This window comes from Carya illinoinensis, chromosome 7, assembly GCF_018687715.1.
Source record: "Carya illinoinensis cultivar Pawnee chromosome 7, C.illinoinensisPawnee_v1, whole genome shotgun sequence".
In the NCBI taxonomy this organism is placed as follows: Eukaryota; Viridiplantae; Streptophyta; class Magnoliopsida; order Fagales; family Juglandaceae; genus Carya; species Carya illinoinensis.
This window is the reverse complement of record NC_056758.1, coordinates 35,131,008-35,151,709: the sequence shown is the minus strand read 5'-3', so window position 1 is coordinate 35,151,709 and position 20,702 is coordinate 35,131,008. Positions and strand designations below refer to the sequence as shown.

General features: G+C 33.2%; 2 protein-coding genes across 2 annotated transcripts; one reads left to right on the top strand and one right to left on the bottom strand.

The window, feature by feature from the left end:
• The first annotated feature begins 12,704 nt into the window (after window positions 1-12,704).
• Window positions 12,705-13,979, top strand: LOC122316363 (uncharacterized mitochondrial protein AtMg00810-like). Its single transcript, XM_043132890.1, has one exon. It carries the CDS (start codon window positions 12,705-12,707, stop codon window positions 13,977-13,979), a length of 1,275 nt encoding a protein of 424 aa, XP_042988824.1.
• A 551-nt stretch (window positions 13,980-14,530) lies between these two features.
• LOC122315282 (WEB family protein At1g75720-like) lies at window positions 14,531-17,163 on the bottom strand. The gene is made up of 2 exons (XM_043131110.1): window positions 16,835-17,163; window positions 14,531-15,268 (listed from the first exon to the last, which is right to left on the bottom strand). Exons 1-2 carry the CDS (start codon window positions 16,979-16,981, stop codon window positions 14,771-14,773), a joined length of 645 nt encoding a protein of 214 aa, XP_042987044.1. The 5' UTR covers window positions 16,982-17,163; the 3' UTR covers window positions 14,531-14,770.
• Between the last annotated feature and the right edge of the window lie 3,539 nt (window positions 17,164-20,702).

Here is a 20,702-nt window from a genome sequence, read left to right as displayed (position 1 = left end):
GTAGATTGTCCCTATTTTTCTAGTAAACGATGAACCTCTGCTGTTATCTGCCGATGTTGACCTTGTATCTGAACCCTTTCTCGTTCCAGCTCTTCTATTCGTGGTTGCAGATCATGAGCATACCAATCTGCAAATTTTTTCAACTCTTGGTTTTCTTGCTTTAGCCTTTTATTCTCACTATCCTTATTAGCAAGCTTCTGTCGTAACTCAGATATTTGCATGTTAAGATGATCAATCTCACTCACCCTCGCCATTAACCTTCGAGACATGATCGTAACAGAGGCAGCATATTGATTACTGAGCATTCTTGATTCTGCAATAATCTCAGAATCAGCCTTACTAGAAAAACGGTTCACTGCTCCTATCATGGTATTGACGGCCTCAGGAGAGAAGATTGATGATTGATGCGTCAAGGGTTCCTGATTCAAGTCTGGAACATTAGTGGAAGAGAATTGCTCAGCCATTCTATCGTTGTGGAAAAACAGAACTCAGGTCAAGAAGTGATTATTTTTTTGGCATCCGATAGATGAAAATGATCATTTTTTTTTATAGAAACTCGGAGCCTTCAATCCCGTTTGTCAACAACATCAGGCGATTGTTTAAATCTTCAGCCGTATTAAATTCATAGAGTTAGGCCTCGAGGCTTTGCAGCACTTGTCGGGTCACGGACGGCTCCATTTTTCAACTATCTACAGTGACTATTAAACGCATCGTTTTCTTCAGTCCATTTTCTTGTTGCGGATCCTTTTTAATGATGCCAAAAGAGGGAGAAGTGTTAGACTAGAACATTAACATTGTTTAAATTGCTAAACTTGTTATATATGCTTGGAATTATATTTATACTTTTGCTTGAAAAACTAACGCATATTTTCAGGGGGAGCTTAAGTATTAATATAGGTTTCAAGTTCTATCAAATATTTGTCATCATCAAAAAGGGGGAGATTGTTGAACTCAAGATTTCAAGTTTCATGTGATTATAAATCTACACATGGATTTTGATGATAACAAATGAATTCAAAGAATAAAGAAGTCTCAAGCTCAAGTTGTCTACACAATGGAGTCAAGCACATCAAGGAAACAAGCATGAGCAAGAAGGGAACAAGTTCACATTAAAATTATAGAGTAATGTTGTAAATCTCTTCAAAATTCGAAATTAGGATTAATGCTCAAAATTAATATTTTATCATAAAGCATTAAAATACATTTTCCACATGTGCATGAATATTTTTGAAAATTAAATTTGAAAATTTTGAAAGATGATTGATTGTCATCTTTTGCATGTGCATGCCTTGATTAAAGGGTTGAACTTTGAAAATATTAAAGATGATTGATTGTCATCTTTCACATGTGCATGTTTTATTTGAATATTTTCAAAAGTGATTGATGCTTTTTTAGACTTATACAAAAAGTAAAAGATTAGGTTTGAATTTTTTGAAAATGAAAGTGTGCTCATTTTGTCATATGCCAAAAGTAAAAGATTAGGTTTGATTTTTTTGAAAAAGTGAATGATGTTGTCTTTGACAATTGAGAAAGAAGAACCTTTTATTTGAATTCTTTGAAAAAGTGAATGATGTTGTCTTTGACAATTGAAAAAGAAGAACCTTTTATTTGAATTTTTTGAAAAAGTGAATGATGTTGTCTTTGACATGTGAATCTTTTTAAATTTGAATATGAAGTCTCATATGCCTATAAATAGATCATTTGAGAGCTTCACATTCACAACACCAAGAGCATACAACATTCATTCAAAGCTTTCATTCTCTCTTCTCTAAACATTGAGCCTTAATCCTTGTTCATTTTGAGAGATATAGCTTGAGCTGTATTGTTTTTATTTCACTCGTTGAGGAGTGTTTTCTGATAACCTACCCACTATCAGCTTTTGTATCAGAAAAAGGGTGTGTATAACCCTTGTGTGTGTAGAAAGTATTCTACACAGGGAATAGTTGAATCACCACGTGTAAGGTGATTGCAAGTGTAGAGGGTGTTCTACACGGATCCTTTGTAGCGGTGTTGTTCAAAGGTGTAATAGGTTTCTATCTCCACCTGAAGGAGGTTGAATAGTGAATTTGGGAATCCTCAAGGGGTAGCTTGAGGCGAGGACGTAGGCAGTGGGGCCGAACCTCGTTAACATACTGAGTTTGCTTCTCTCTTACCCTTACTCCTTATATTTATTGTTATTTCATATTTTGTTTATATTTTATATTATATATTTGATTTATAATTGTTAATTTTTTTTAATACAACTCAATTCACCCCCCCTCTTGTGTTAGTCATCTGGGCAACAATAATGTTACAGGGATTTCATTTTATAAAAATTTTATATCTAATCATTTTTGTGTACTCCTTAAATCCTTCATTAATATAATTGATTGGGTCATTTTTTTAATATAAAATAATTATTTTAACTAATTATATTAGTATAGTACATAATAAAAATATAAAAGTGACTATACGTAGGTTGTAGCACAATTTGAGAGGCTTTTTATAATTTACAAGTATCAATATATTCACAAAGAATCTAAAACTAGATCTTATTGTGATCATCATATCATAATGGGAATACTTAAAAGAATTTTATTACGTACAAATAAAGTCACGTACTAATCTACTTAATAATATTGATTCATTCATATTCAAAATTTAAATTGACACTTTTTTTAATAAAATTTACTTTTTGATCAATTATATTAGATTAGTGTACATATTGGTGCATAATTATACTTGTAACTATATTTTTCTATATTTAATGCTGTAAACCTCTAAGAACACTATATTTCTCATTAAAAAATATATATATATATATATATATTTATATATATAATAGTAACTATCCAACTCAGATGGGCTAGCATGGTCGTTGGTGACGGTGTTCCAAAGGAGAATAAAAATAAAGGGCAAAGTAAAGATTGATAGGGGTTATTCTTGGCTTGATGCAGAGGTAAGCTGCTATCGTGTATTATTATGCATCGATTTTTCTTTTTCTCCCACAGAATGAGTTAAAGGCTTAAAGCCATGTTTTCTTTCTTTGTTTTTGTTAACCAAAGGGCATATTCTCATTAGCTGTGCTCAAGATTTCGCGCGCTTTCTTTCAGTAGAAAGCACGAGCTTATTCCAGCTATGGGTAGTTTTCTTTTTCTTTAAGGATAAAAAGAGAAAAAAAAAAGTATTGCCCGTTTTACGCATGATGGAGAATTTGTTCATCTTCAAACGCTGAAGTGCTTTTGGGCGTTTTACACCCCCCAGTGAAAAGGTGACACCTCATTAGTCCATGATATTTGCCGTGGATTGCCTTACACTTTACAATCTCCTCTTTCGCCATCCTTCGAAAGAATTGAAACCGTTCCACCCCCTCTCCATCTCTTCGAGTTGACTCTCTCAAGCCCTCTTGCCGTGTGAGTCCGTTCCTCTCTCCTGACCCTCGACAGTGATTTCCTCTCACCCGTCGATTGCCCACGGTGTAGTTCAGAAGGAAGAGAAATGTCTAGCAATGTTTGGAGTAGAATTGTTTCTAAACAGAAAAATTGATTCCTCACGTACTATGAAACATAATTTATAATTCTGTGTTTGGATATTGAATTGAGTTGAGATGAGTTGAATTCTTTATAAATAATAGTAAGTTAAGATAATGAAATTATTTTTATGGGGATCATCTAAAATAAGTTTAAATGTGTTTAAATGTTAAGATAAGTTTATATTTATTTGTGAAAAATTAAAAATAATTGTAGGTCCGGTATGTAAAGAGATATTGAGTTGAAAAAGATTGTAAATCCTACATATAAGAAATATTTGAATTGAAATAACTTCAATGATTTAGAGTTATGTGTTTAGATATTAGGCTCAGTTTAAAATTGAACTGAATTGAGTTGATCTTAATACACTTCAATAGCCAAATTGAGATAGCGGCAAGGATACGCTACCATCGAGAGAGAGTGGAGAAAGAGAAGACCAAATTGAGACTCACTACGAGAGAAGTTTTCATGTTGAAAAATACTATAACTTCAAAGGAATTACGTAAAAATAAATCCACAAACTAATGTGATTTGATATGCTACGTCAGATTATAAAATTACTTTTATTATAAAGTAAATCTAATAGATTTAACGAAACCATATCAATTTGTTGATTTATTTTGTGTAATCTCATTGTATCTGTAGTAATTTTCTTTCATGTTTCACTCTTATGGTAAAGAGTTTTGCTACATACAAGTAAAGTCGCGTACTAATTTGCGTACCAATACTGATTCCTTCATGCTTAAATTTTAAATTAACACTGTTTTCAATAAAATCTACTTTTTATCCAATCACAATAGATTGGTGCACATATTAGTACATAATTACACTTGCAACTAGATTTTTTTTATGATAAATTCACTACACCATGCCACTAGACACGTGTCACCCTTCTATTGAAAGGAATAAATACAACAATTGCACTGCATCCGGTCGGAGGACTATGTTTCCTTCCTATTATTATTATTTTTTTAATTTGGAAACTTCTCACTTTAGGCAACCAATGGGCTGATATCCAACCTTTGGGCCTTTTAGTCTCTTAGGCGATACAAGGCTGAGGTACAATTGGTTGGGGGCCGTCTCGTCATTGGCCCAATCTGTCACTAACAAGATCTCAAGATATGCTTTATAGTTTATGGTAATAATCTTTTTGAAAAATTTTAGAGGTGTTTTCGGTATAATTATTGTAAAATGTTGAGAGTCGAGACCCATTAAAAATTTATTTGGATTGATTTATTTTAAGATATTTTTATTGGGATTTGAAAAATTGGTAAACTCTATCCACAAGTCAGAGAATAAATTTTTTGTTGGGGTTTTGTTTTTATTAATTCTGTGGAATTTATTTTATTTACTAATATGATAAACAAGGAAAAAACTTTAGTATAATTTAAAAAAATAATAATAATATTTTGACATATCCACATACTATACGGTTTGAATAGTAAAATAAGATAAAATGAGTTAAAATGAAAGTTAAAAATTAAATAAAATATTATTTTGTTAATAATATTATTATTATTTAAAAATTTTAAAAGATTAAACTATTTATTATATTTTATATAAAATATTAAAAAATTATAATAATAAAATAAAATAAAATAACGTGAAATACTTTTACTGTTAAAGCCGGCTCAATCACCACGCTGTACTGCCCATGAGAGAGCAGCCTCTCAACTCAAAGCTTTTTAATTTTTATTACGAGTAAAGCCGAGTCTCGATAAGTACAGCAACGGGGCACCATAGAGCAACTCAGTCAAAATGAACATCATAACATTCAACAAAAGGAGTGCCTGAAAAAAAAAATATAATAAATAAAGGAAGGTGAAAAATAATTCACATCATGGCTCGACAAGCTATAAAATTGACTTCAAAAACTTTTTATAAATCCACGTACGAAGCTTGATTGATGCCCTTTTAACTTTCGGCTTAGCTCAAGTGCAAATGGTATTAAAGGGCTCCGCCAAAATAAATATCTATTTAATTATTAAGCTTATGAAAAACTATTTTTATAATGATATTTTAAATAACACGTATTTTTATAAAATAATATATAAAAATATACTCGTTTTAAAATATAATTATAAAAAGAATTGTAAGTATATTGTTATTTCGCCGGACAATGAGTGCCTTCAATATCGACCAACATCTTTATAATTAGTTGAAAGAAGAAGGTACGAGACACAATTATAGTGTCTGATAAATCATTATTATTACAATATTCTCCTTAATCCTTCACTATCTCATCATTCCCAACTTTTATTTATAACCGAAGCACTTCAGATGCTTTGTTCCTTACCATTTGCTCTTAGGCTTTGTCCCTCTCAAATTTTATGGAAAATGACAAAAACACTAGGTGCTTTTCACATGTTTTTACTGTTCACCAGACCTACTTATAAAAGAAAATGTTGCATCTGCCGAAGATGCCGCACGAGAAGAGTTATCAATTCATATTTTACTTTATTTTATTATTTAATTGTTTTAAAAATATTTTTAAATGATTTTGTGAATTTTTTTAAATATTTAAATGAATTTTAAAAATATTTGAAAAAAATAAAAAATAAAAAATTATATTTTACACTGGTAGGAATCCTCCCAGTCTCGATGGCCAGCTTAATTAGAGTCTTATAGACTTTATATATAGTTTATAGCGTACGGACCACCTGGGCTCTGGTTTTCAAGGCCGATTCACATTCTTTCGGTTAAAGTGGGCTACTATTTAAAGGATTACAATTTCAACCTTTGATCTCGTAACTAATTGGTAGATGATATTATCAGCCTTTTACGTTAATTGGATTCAGAAATTTAACAAAGGCCCAAATGTTCTCAATACTTTGAAGGCACGATTCTTCAGTTGCATTAATCCAATAAACAAACTTTTCGTGTCAGGCCATGGAAGCCCATGTAAGATTATTTGTGCACATGGACTTGGCCGCATCCAACATTTATTTTGTGTAATTCCAAATGTTTCCTTAATAAGAAGGTTAATATATAAAATACTCAATTTGAATTCGAGAGAGAAGCACAATTTAATTTAATTTATTTTTATTTTAACACTTCCCTGGAATAATTGTTTTAATAAATAATTCCAACACGTAAAATAAATTAAGTAGATCAAGAATTTGACATTCTTTTAACTGTTATGCAATATAAATTGAGATCTACATGAAATTTGTTTTCTTAGTGAATTAAAGACTTACCTTATGATGGATATCTGATAAATTTATGATAATTATAAAAAAAAGAACTCTCAAATAATACAAGTTAATTATTTTGATGTGATTTTATCTTATTTATGACGTCTAAAAAAAAGAATAATATTATATACAAATTTCAAATAGATAAATTTCATACAGATTATTTGTAAAAAAGTCGGTTGTATCAATTAAAAAAATTATGTTTTTAATAAAAAAAGTCGGTTCTATCAATTAAAAAAATATGTTTTTAATACTTTTTAAGTAGAGTCTATTTTTTTACAAAGAGCTTGTCGAATTGTATAGATAATTTCTGAAAAAAATAAAATAAAATAAAATAAAACTCATGCTTCGAAAATCTCACCGCTTTTATATCCTAACAACCAAACGACACCCATCATAGCATGCATTACCCTTCCCGGAGGCGTCAAAGGGAGATTAATACAATGCACATACCTCAAAGAGAGAGATTTGTCGTTCAATTACTAAGTGGTCGTGAAGCTCTTCCTGAACGGGCTAGGACTGTCTCTCCCAAGTTCAACTTTTCAGAGATGAAGCTCTTTAATCGTTTCCGAAAGATTCTCATGCGACTTTTATTCTCACTCCCTTCTCGCGGGTCTTTAGCTGCATCCGGAATGGCAGCGAGGCAAAAGAACTGCGACACATACATATCTGAGCTGCCAAAGACTTCATGCAGCTCCTATTACTCGTCTCACTCCCATTACAATGCGGCCATCGCCGACTGTATTGAGTTCTTCAACAAATCGTCGTAGGACGGGATTTTAGACGGTCGTAAATCCGATGGTCAGATTTGACATACTTTAATGATATATATCATGTTTACCAATGTTTCAGTTTTGCTTTTCTTGGTCTCTTTTCGTGCTTTCTCTGGATTCTAAGCACATTTAGATATGCGGAAGAAGCATGAAAACATGAGGCCGGGATAGAGTTCAGTGCTGTCCTGTTTTATTCCTTACCTATATAATCTTCTTTTCTCGGATCTTGACCTATATATAATTGATACATATATAGCGCTCATGTTTGCTATCATGTCACTTGACTCACTTTGCAAACTGATCGATGTTTTAGTATCTCGTACGTGCATGTTCTTTCATCTTCGGCTTCTCCTCCACCTGGTGCATGCTCATGTGGGCTTGAGCTCATGAATCGATTATATGGGAGAGGGTCCAAGAGTATTAGATCCTCAGTACGTAACTATTTTGTTTTGATTCAGACAAACCTAAACAGGCCAGGATCAAGAGGACAATGTCTCCAGCAACAATTGTGGTGACCAAAAAAAAAAAAAAAAGGCCACTACAAAAAATAATAATAATAAATAAATAAAATTTATTTGTTGGTTGCCTCGTATATTTCTTGCCAAATTTTGCAGAAATTGTTAGGTTTATGACTTGTCACTGGGCCTTTCGGTGGGCTACTCTTATCTCCGGCCTATTTACGCGGTCACTTATGAAAGGTCTTTGCGACTCTTGGATCGGTATTGATGGTACTCTATTCTACATTTGGGACCGTTTGAAGTTATTGGGCTGGGCCACCACCCCGAAAACACCCCAAAAAGGGTTCAATTTTGTGATAGACGCAGAAGAGAGAGAGCTCGTAAATTTTCCCTTCTCAAAAGGTTATACTTCATCGAAAAGATACGTTGCGACGGCCCTTACAATAATCTGGAATTATTTGAAAAGTCCACTTTATTTTATCTGGATATGCTGTACACTTCACTTTTATTCAATTTTCATTATAGATGTGATGTTATTTATCAATAATTACATCAATTCTTATTATTTAAATAATAAATTTAATAATAAATGATTAATGCCACATCATTATAATTATAAGATAGAAATAAGTATAATGTATAGCAATTTCAAAATCCTAAAACATATCATACATAAATAATTGTATACAATGGCGCGTACTACTCGATACTATGTTTTTAATTAATAAAGTTTATTATTAAAATAATAATTTTACCAAAAAACAAAAAAAAATCAACCATGCTTAACCCATCAAGTGGCTTAGACAGATTGAAATTTGGATCAAGTAATTGTCTCAGAAATCATCCAAGAAGCTTCAAGGAAATAAACGAGTACTTACTGAGGAGGATGCAGGAGCACCAAGAGGCAGCATAGCACTAAGAGATGGCAGAGGACAGTCTGCAACAGAGATGATTGTACATACTGCTGCCATGCCTTAGCCACGCACCACAAGGACTGACATTCCAGGAACTTTTGTCTATAGCACTCACACTCATGCATATATATCAGAATTAGTTATTTGTATAGCTGGCAGATTTTGTACATTTTTATTCCTTTTTAGCAATGACAGCTGCAATAGGCAGTGAATATATATATATGACTTCAATGTACAGAGAATGGAGAGAATTCATTTTTCATTTTCAATGAGAATAGAGCAAAACAGTTCTTTCCATTCCCTCTTTTCTTCACTTTTCAACATGGTATCAAGAGCCTAGGTCGAGCCTCAACTCATCAATCCCTCTGCAATTTTCTTTCATTCTTAGAAATATTTGTAGAATTCAGTTTCTCACCCATCTTTCACAGTTTCCCTTTTCATCACCATGACAGATGATGATACAGAAACAGAAACCATCCCTCACCACAATCCCTTTTCACTATCAGACAATCCAAACAGCCCATTCTACATACACCACAGTGATAACTCCCACACTGTGGTTATTTCACCACCTCTTTCAGGACCCAACTTTTTATCATGGCAGAGATCCTTCACTCTTGCTATTTCCATCAAAAATAAGCTTGGCTTCCTTGATGGAAGCATCCCCACTCCATCTCATGATGACCCTCTATACATACCATGGATGCGCTGCAACAACATTATATTATCTTGGATCCTTAATTCTATCACTAAGGAGATAGCCTCCAATGTCTTTTATATAAGTTCAGCCAAAACAGTGTGGAATAAACTCCACACACGTTTTTCTCAACCAGATTCAGTGAGGATTTACCAACTGCAACAGCAGCTTAGCACACTCATACAAGGCACACAATCTGTGAGTGAATATTTCACTCATCTCAATGGCATTTGGGAGGAGCTCAATAACTATAGGCCATCACCATACTGCTCTTGTGGTCACTGCACCTGCAAAGCACTTACTACAGTTGGTGAAACTCAGCAGGCTGACTATGTTTTTAAATTCCTCATGGGACTCAATGACTCATATGAAAGTATTCGAGGACTGATAATACTAATGAGCCCCATTCCCTCACTTGATAAGACTTTCTCCTTGATTTTACAGGAAGAAAGACAAAGGCAAACTCGAGTCATGATGCATCCTTCTGCTGAGTCCTCAGCTATGGCAGTTTCTCACAATATCTCATTCAAAAAGAAAGACAAACCAGATATGACTTGCAGCTATTGTGAAAAATCTGGCCACCTTCGAGAAAAGTGCTATAGGTTGATTGGATTTCCTCCTAATTTCAAGTTCACTAAACCCAAGCAAGGCCAGTTTCCCAACCATGCTCAAGCTCAACATTCTGCTAATCAAGTCATTTCTCCCATTGAGCCAAAGGACTCCTTCACAGTACCTCAATTATCTCTCACTCAGTCTCAAATTCAGAAGTTGATGGCACTAGTAGATGGTTCAGCACAGCAGTCAAACCATACCTCCACAGAAGCTCCTTCAATTCTTTCATCCAGTTCATCACCTAATATCCCTCAATTACACATGGCAGGTATGTGTTTATTTGCTATTTCACATACCTGTTTTTCTACAAAGCATCATCAACATCATCTCCCTCCTTTTTTGAAACATAATTCTTTAAACTTAACTTCACCACAATGGATAATTGACACCGGGGCCACAGATCACATAATCTGTTCCCCAAATCTTTTCACCTCCATCACTTCAAACACCAATGCTCATGTTCAACTACCCAATGGTACACGAGTTGCAGTGACCCACATTGGCAATGTGCAACTTTCTGAGTCTATCACCCTCACAGGAGTACTTTGTGTTCCTTCTTTCAGCTTCAACTTGTTATCTGTGAGCAAACTCATTCTCAATCCCCTTCTTTGTCTAATTTTCTTGAAAAATTTCTGTTTTATACAGGACCTTGCTTCATGGATGACGATTGGACTAGCTAAGGTTCATCATGGCCTATACTATCTGCTTCCAAGGCCCCTTAGTTCCAGCCCTTGTCAAAAGCTCACTCAAGATTTTTCAACTTCCTCCAAAAGTCATATCTGTAATGCTTGTAATAGACAAGATTTTGATGTATGGCATTGTAGACTTGGTCATTTGTCTAATCAAAGAATGAAATTACTTCATTCTCTTTGTCCAAATGTAATTAGTTCCTTGCCTAGTCATTCTCATTGTACTGTCTGCTATCTAGCTAAACAGAAAAGACTATGTTTTAAATCAAGTGTTACCTCCACAAATTCTACTTTTGATCTTGTTCATATTGACATTTGGGGCCCATATTCTCAATCCTCATTACATGGACATCACTACTTCTTAACCATAGTAGATGACTACAGCAGAACAACATGGATATATCTCATGAAATTCAAGTCTGAAACTCAGTCCCTTCTACAATCTTTCATCATCATGATCAACACTCAATTTGAAACCAAAATCAAACAACTTCGAACTGACAATGGACTTGAATTTAACATGCCAGAATTTTACAAATCTCATGGAATAATTCACCAAAAATCTTTTGTCTACACACCCCAACAAAATGGAGTGGTAGAAAGAAAACAACAGCATCTCTTAAATGTGGCTAGAGCACTCCTCCTTCAAGCCAACCTTCCAGCCAAATTTTGGGGTGATGCTGTTCTAACAGTAGCACATCTTATCAATCGAATTCCTTCCCCACTTCTTGCAAAAAAATCACCATATGAAATGTTATTCAAGTCCCAACCATCCTATGATCATCTAAGGGTGTTTGGTTGCCAATGTTTTGTTTCCACACTCAAAAGAGGTAGAACCAAACTTGACCCCAGATCCAAGAAATGCATCTTTATTGGATATCCTGTTGGGATTAAAGGTTACAAGCTATATGATCTCACCAATCATACTAGCTTTGTCTCTCGAGATGTCATTTTCATTGAAACTGAATTTCCTTTTGCAAAAACAGTCAATGAATCCTCTGAATCTCCACTCAATCCTTCTCTTACTTTACCTCCAGCCCTTCCTGACTTTGTTCCATACCAATCAAACCCTCACTCACAAAGCATAGAGCCATATACAGAACCATCCTCTGACCCTCCAACTCTCAATACACCTCCTTCCACTCCTACATGCTCACTCCCTCCTCTTGAATCAAGCAACCTTGAGCCAGTTGAGGTCCTTGCCCAACTATCACCTGTTTCACCTCTAAACCCTCCACCTTTACAGCTTAGAAGATCAGATAAGATTAAAAACCCACCCTCATACTTGCATGAATATCACTGTCAGCTTGTTTCATCCATCCCTCATCCCTTATCTACTTATTCCACTGCCCATCCCTTACAACAATCACTCTCATACTCAAGCCTCTCTCATTCTCATCAAAAATATGCCTTATCCCTTACCCTCACATCTGAACCCAAAACTTATGAGGAGGCTGTTATGCATGACCATTGGCAAGCTGCTATCAGTCATGAACTTGAGGCCCTTGAAAATAATGGTACTTGGTCCATTACTTCCCTTCCTTTTGGCAAGAAATCAATTGGATGCAAATATGTATTCAAAGTCAAGTTAAAATCAGATGGGAGTGTGGACAAACATAAGGCAAGACTAGTGGTAAAGGGGTACACTCAGAGAGAGGGCTTTGACTTTCAAGAAACCTTCAGCCCGGTAGCAAAAATAACAACTGTCAGAATGTTCCTTGCTCTTGTTGCGATCCATAGTTGGCATTTAGAACAATTAGATGTTCATAATGCTTTCCTACATGGTGATCTCGAAGAGGAAATATACATGGACCTTCCACCTGGATTTTAGCTTAAGGGGGAGTCTCAAGGACAGAAAATGGTATGTAAGCTTCACAAATCTTTATATGGCTTGAAACAAGCCTCAAGGCAATGGAATGAGAAGTTCACTGCCTCTCTTGTTGCTACTGGTTTTCATCAATCAAAGGCAGATTATTCATTGTTTACTAGAAGTAACAAAGATGGTTTTGTTGCTCTTCTAGTATATGTAGATGATATCATCTTAGGAAGTAATAGCTTGACTGAAATCAATTCAGTGAAAGCTCATCTTCATGACCAATTTAAGATCCGAGAATTGGGGGTGCTCAAATACTTCTTGGGATTAGAAGTTGCAAGATCAAACAATGGCATTCATGTTTGTCAAAGAAAATATGCCTTAGAAATCATTGAAAGTGCTGGTCTACTTGGGAGTAAGGCTGTGACTACTCCAATGGAACCCAACCTCAAATTGTCACATTCCTCTGGTGAGTACCTCTCAGATGTGACTGGATATCGAAGACTAATAGGTAAGTTGATCTATTTAAGTACCACAAGGCCTGACATCACTTACTCTGTTGGTATCCTAAGCCAATTTATGGATAAGCCCACTCACATTCACCTCCACACAGCTCACAGAATATTGAGGTACCTTAAAGGCTCGATAGGACAAGGAATTTTCCTCTCATCAAAATCTTCCTTGCACCTTAAAGGATATAGTAACTCAGACTGGGCTGCATGCCCTGAAACCAGGAGATCTATAACTGGTTTCTACATGTTTATAGGGGACTCTTTGATTAGTTGGAAGTCAAAGAAACAAATTGTGGTGTCAAGATCATCTGCTGAAGCAGAATATAGAGCATTGGCTCAAACTAGTTGTGAAATCATTTGGTTGAAGGCTCTCTTAGAAGACTTTAACATTAAACATTCACAACCTGTTTTCTTATATTGTGATAGCCAATCCGCAATACACCTAACCAAAAATCCCATATTCCATGAGAGAACTAAGCATGTGGAAATAGATTGTCACTTTGTTAGAGAAAAGGTGCTGGCAGGTGTGATAAAACCAATACATGTGCCTTCAAAATTTCAAGTAGCAGACATACTCACCAAAGCCTTGACAACACCATCTTTCCATCTGTTATTATCCAAGATGGGCATACTCAACATATATGCCCATCTTGAGGGGGAGTCTCAGAAATCGTCCAAGAAGCTTCAAGGAAATAAACGAGTCCTTACTGAGGAGGATGCAGGAGCACCAAGAGGCAGCATAGTACTAAGAGATGGCAGAGGACAGTCTGCAGCAGAGATGATTGTACATACTGCTGCCATGCCTTAGCCACGCACCACAAGGACTGACATTCCAGGAACTTTTGTCTATAGCACTCACACTCATGCATATATATCAGAATTAGTTATTTGTATAGCTGGCAGATTTTGTACATTTTTATTCCTTTTTAGCAATGACAGCTGCAATAGGCAGTGAATATATATATGACTTCAATGTACAGAGAATGGAGAGAATTCATTTTTCATTTTCAATGAGAATAGAGCAAAACAGTTCTTTCCATTCCCTCTTTTCTTCACTTTTCAACAAATTGCTCACACAATCTTGAGTTAAGAGTACATAATTTGAACAAAAAAAAAAAAAAGAGTAGAAAAGAAAATAAATAATTCTACATATAACTATGAAGTACGTAAATACCACATAATTATTTTGAAAAAAAATAAAGCTTAATATTAAAAAATTTATTTTTTTTATATAAATCTCATATTTTATTTACTTTTTTTAAAAATAATTATATAGTGTTTAAACAATTCATAATTATAAATATCTTTGTAAAAGAGAATTAAAGGAAGGGCTCGAAGAACATGAAGAAGAATAAAGTATTGGTTTGTACGTCCGACAGCACTTTATTGCATGGCTCTCTCATTGAACATCTACCATTCATACTCCACTTACAACTAATTCCTTTCATTCTGGACCAACTTGACTGGCTGGAATTGCAGGAAGAAATTGAAATAAAACTCGACATAAAAAAGCACATATTATTATTATTATTATTATTATTATTATTATTATTATTGTTGGAACACAAAAAACTATATGCTGAACATTTTGAAATGCACCTATGGAACTCGGGACAATGCGCCTCCTGAGCTGCCTTTTTTCTTGGAAAAAATCCCTCCCAGTAGAGGGATCAATGGCTTTTTCTTCTTCTTGATAGAAGGGTGTCTCTCAAGTTTTTCTACACCTTGTGGGATTAAAACTTGTGCTGACGAGGGAGGATTTGCAAAAGTCACGTATCTTTTCTTTTGGAACTCCATTATTCCTTCGTCTTCTTCGTCTTCTGAATTTTGTTTTTTGACCTCAAATCTCGTCGAGTCCTCGACAAACTTGACGTCTACAAACTCTGCTTCCATCAGTTTTTCGGATTCACGTTCCTTCAGTTGTTGGAGCTCATGCTTTGTGCGTTCAAGCTCTTCCTTCATATAAGATAGGCTATTTGCCATAATCATGCTTTCTTCTTTTGCTTTTTGGAGGCTTTGTCTTGTCTCCTCTAGTTCAGATGCAACATTTCCAACCCTCGAAGGGCCATGCCCATTTTCGCTACCTCCGCTGTGCATCTATATAACAAATCAACTTAGTGTGAAACAAAAAATGTAATTTCTGATATGAAACTATTCACTCAATCAAACATGGAGGGCATGCAATGTGTGGGACTATTTCAGGATTCAAGACCAATGTGCCCACTGGATAATATACATACATACATATATATATATAGAGGAAGGAGTTTATTAGCAATATATATTTAGTGTTCTTCATTTTCTTATTTGTTTAACACAGTTTAGTAAAAAGAAAAAACCAAGGTCACCGAGACATTTTCCCGAGGAATTGTCTCGATTGTATTTTTTTTACTTAATAATTAAAAAAGTTTTTTTTTTTTTAAATGAGTTTATGATTTTATTTTTTATTTTTCAAAAAATGATTAAAGTAACTTAAAAAAATCTTACAAAATTAAAATACTTATCTGTGGGTAGTGTCGGGATACTCTCAATAGCCTTGGCATTGCCCTTAGGTAAAATAGAAGTAGTACTTGAGGCTATTTTTTAATGGAATAAACTGGACGCAAGTCATATGGCTATGTATTCGATGCATGGTGACCCCCTTTAATTAATCCGTAATCTTAATTACATATATAATATGTTATACAGCTAGGGAGAATGCGTGTTGGGTGACTTGGTATCTATTCATTGCAAAGAAAGAGATTTATTCCCTATTAAAGCTTATATTACAATAGTATAAAGTTGCTAGAAAGTGTAGTTTTAATGCAAACATAGTATTATATTTATCTGGCCACCTTTATTCCGTCACATGATGATGAAGTAAACGCCAACAACTGTAGCAATATTCTCACCCCCCGTACATAAAAAATAACAAGTAGCTAGAGGTTAGGCAGAGAGAAATATAAAAGAGTGTAGTCTACTGATTGCATATGCTGATCAAGTGATTATGTTATTGGAAAATAAATTCAACATTGTCTGTAGATATGGACAAGGTCTTAGACATGTTTATAAGTAATGAAGAAACATATATTGTTGAATCAGTTTTATAATATGAGTTAGGCTCATAAGTTTATTCATGATATCAGAACCTGCCACATGACAAATATTGAGGGTCCACGTTACTAATCTCGTAATGAGGAACTGAAAATATACTAGCATGCATGTGAGGAAATGTGTTGAAGAATAAATTTTACATTGTCTGTGAACAAGGTCTTGGGCATGTTCATAAGCAATGAACAAAACTCTATTGTTAAACCGGTTTTATGAAATGAGTTAGATCCATAAGTTTCTTCAAATATAACATAAAAAAGAAAATAATTGCTTCATGATGTTCATGATAAATTGCTATCGGTTTAAAAAATCTGAATAATAATAAATATTTGAATATATTTAAAAATTCTAATACCATTCATGCAAATAGATCTCTTGGAAGGGAGGAATGAATTGAGAGTGAGATGTTGTCGCTCCAGATAATATACTACCGGATATCAAATAGAAAGCAACTAATATATATATATTTACTCTGAAGGTAACAAATGTATGCCTAAAAATATCAATCTACAAGCAAAATTACTGTAGCAATTTAAGTTACGAAACCGAATATGGTGAATAATGAAAGGTCACCTCTTTGAGTTTGCTGGCATAGAGCTCCCCAGCTAGAACTTTCTCGCCAAACAATGTCACGGCCTCTTTGACGGACCTGAAGGGTGCCCTCGTGTCAATCTCCACCCTCTTCATAACCCCAACTCCGTCTTCCTTATCCATATTCATTCAAGGAGTGAGACAGAGAACAGAGGCGTAGAATTGATGTTGAACGAAAGACAGAAACAAGGATGCTCTTTTTGTTTCGATTTGTGTGTGTGTGTGTGTGTGAGAGAGAGAGAGAGAGAGAGTTGATGTGTGGGAAAGAGTGATTTGGCCGAAGAAGAGGGGGTGACAGATATATTATATCATGGAGGGGAGGGGGGGCGGGGGGAGCTTCTTTTCTTCGCGTCCACTTCACTAGAATTCTGTTGCTGCTGCTATATTTTGAAGGTGAATCCGGTGGGTGGAGGCTCTAGGTTATATGGATCTGCTTGGCCCCCTACTTATTCAGCAAAAAAGAGAGGGACTCTTCACCTGTAGCCAACTGAAGAATGGCCCACTTGTCTTCGTTTCCTCACTTGGGAGGCCTCATTAATACAACAGATTATAGGCTAGCTTGAGTTGCATACATGCATTTGGCAATTTTGGTAATTTTTTTTACACCTTGTTTTATCCTTAAAATTGTGATGGATTGGTACTTTAAAAAAGGCCCATCTCGTTCAAAAGGACCTTAACTGAGTCCAAGGTTTATGGTTCCCATCGTTAATTCTGGAGTGAAACACAATTCAAAAATAATTTAGGAGTGTGCAACGCGGTCCCCAAGAAATTCAGGTGAATTTGGATGGTTATCCTTTTAGATTGGACTCGTAGGTAAGATGAAATTAAATCCGATATGGACGTTATTACAGATCTGATTATGTACCAAGTTATCCGTAAACGGATTTTATTTAAAAAAAAACACACACACAAAAAAAATTCAATTTTTTAAAATTTTAAAACAAAAATAATATATAAAAATTATATTCTAATAATATTTTAACTTTATAATATTTTTATTTAACTTTTTATCTTTCATCTCTCAAAACTTCATAAAACGCATTAACTCAAATAATTTATTACTATTCATAAATTATTTCATTTCTATTAATAAATAATCTCTTTTTATTTTACTATTCAAATAAAATAATTTCATCTTAACATCCAAAACCACACTTAGAAGAAATGTTTTGCTAAAAATTCACAGCACAACATAAATTTAGTGCAAATTTACGATGTCCCATAAATTTTTCGTGAAAGTAAGAGACTTTCATTAACATATCTTTAAAGCTAAATTTCATTAAAACCCTCGACGCCATGAGATTCACTAAAACTCTATACGATTATTTGGAACTTTAAAAAAATGAATAAAAGGAAAATAAAGCACTAATGTTGTATTTTTTGGAGTGTAAATTAAATCAAACACTAATATTACTTATTAACGTAAATCTGTAACTTTTAGTTTCATATGCTTTTTTAAAGATCATATTTGAAATGTGGTCATATTAATATAATTAAAAATATCTTTTTTTTTTTTTTTTTCCAAAAACATATATCATGAGAACATGGCTCTGTGTTGGTTTGACCGAAGTCTTTTGACAATATTCTTATACTAAGTAATTGCCAAGTAAACTGAAACAATTAGTTTGGATAAATTTATATTAGAGGCAGATAGCATTGAGTGTTACATCTTGATATTGTTATGATGTATTATTATTTATTATATTTTTTATAAATTAAGATTTTGCATTGTGATGTAAACAACAATATAATATATAACATGCATGTAGTGTGTGTTGATGTATTATTATTTATTTTGTATAAAAACATAAAAAACATAAAGGCCTATAAAAAAAAAATTGCCTTTTGAATTTTCCAAAATATATATATATTTCAAATATCTATTTAAAAAAAAACTGGGTATTACACATTATATCTGAATTTTTTTAAAAAGTGTTGTAAAAACATTTTTAAAAGTTTTAAAAAGTCTTTTTTAAAAATAAAAACTAATAAAGCCGGATATCTAGTTATATTTAATTAGGGATGAGATTCGGCCAGTTTAGATCTGTAAAACTGACCGGACCGGCTATTTTTGGACCGGATCAAAATAGGTCCAGTTCGGTTTGGTCCAAATTTCAATGGACCGAATGAGTTCGGTCTGATTCCGGTCTAGGGGTTTTCCATCCCGAACCTGATCGAATATAAAATAATAATAAAAATATAATTATTTATATATAAATTAATTATATAATTATTAACTAATACTAATATTTATAATTATATACTAATATTAATATTTATACTAATACTAATAGTCTAATATGGTATAAAAAAAAAAAAATTAAATTACTAATAGTCTAATAGTTTGATATAGACTATTGTAATATTGTTATACTTATACAGTTATACTAATATAGTTATACTAAATCACTATAAGTAATCCTAATGTATACCTATATTAATAATCTACTATTAATATTTAATACTAGTATATAGGTATTCTAATCACTGTAATTAATACTAATATATAGCTATATAATATACTTATACAGTTATACTAATACTATTAGACTAATAATATTATATTTATACTAATATATATATATATATATATATATCATAGTATACTATATGTATATATATATTAAATTATTTAATGGTTATAGTAAAAATGTTAATAGTATATTATTAGTTATAGTAAATAAGTTAATAACTATTACTATATACTAATAGACTAATAGTATTATAGTAATATATATCATAGTATAGTATGTGTATATATTAAATTATTTAATAGTTATAAACTTATTTATTATAACTGATAATACACTATTAACTTATTAGTTATAATAAATAAGTTAATAAACTATTACTATATTATCAGTTATAATTATCACTATAATTAATACTTATATACTAAATCATTGATTCACCATAACTAATATTACTAATATATAGCTATATTAATATTCTAATACTATTATAATTTATATAGTTATATTAATTATAATAAGTTAATAACTAAATCACTATAAGTATAACTATATATATTAAGTATGAATATATTATTATATTCTTTAATGTATAGCTATAATATATAGTGTGACGTCCCCAAATTCTGTTTGGGATTGGACAGACATTTGAAGCGTCAAGACATGCAACACAAGGTTACCTGCCCCCGTTCATGACATATAAGATGCAATGTTCCTAACATGCATATAACATTATGCAATATTCGCAGCGGATAATTTTTTTCTTTAGCAATACTATGCACCAAATTGAAAATATCCCAAATGCTTAAAACATACTTCATACATAAAGACCCATTGAATAGATCACAACACTAGTCCAAAATAGTTATGATCCAAAAAGTACTAAAAATACAACTCCATTATACAAGTAGTAATTTACGTTAACTACTATATTAACATTGACGTCGCACCGTCGCTTAGTCAACTGTGTCTAGTTGATCAGCTCTTGATTCTCCTTCAGGTCCTGTAACAAGATTTACCATTCGGGAGGAATTGTAGTTGGGACTAACAAAGTGAGATTTGATTACAAATCTCAGTAAGTTAACAAAAAACTTCCACTCAAGCTAATGATGCATGGATGACAGTAAAAGCATAAATGCATAATCAAATTCATAAGTAATTAAAACATAACTTGGCGTACAACATAGCATAATTGACATAACTTAAATTGAAACATGAACTGAACTTGACTTTACATGAACTTGATTTGAAACTTGACTTAACATGAAAAATACATACTCCACAGTTGTTGTAGCCCCATGTATTCTACGTGTAAATACATACTCCACAGTTGTTGTGGCCCCATGTATTCTAAGTGTAAATACATACTCCACAGTTGT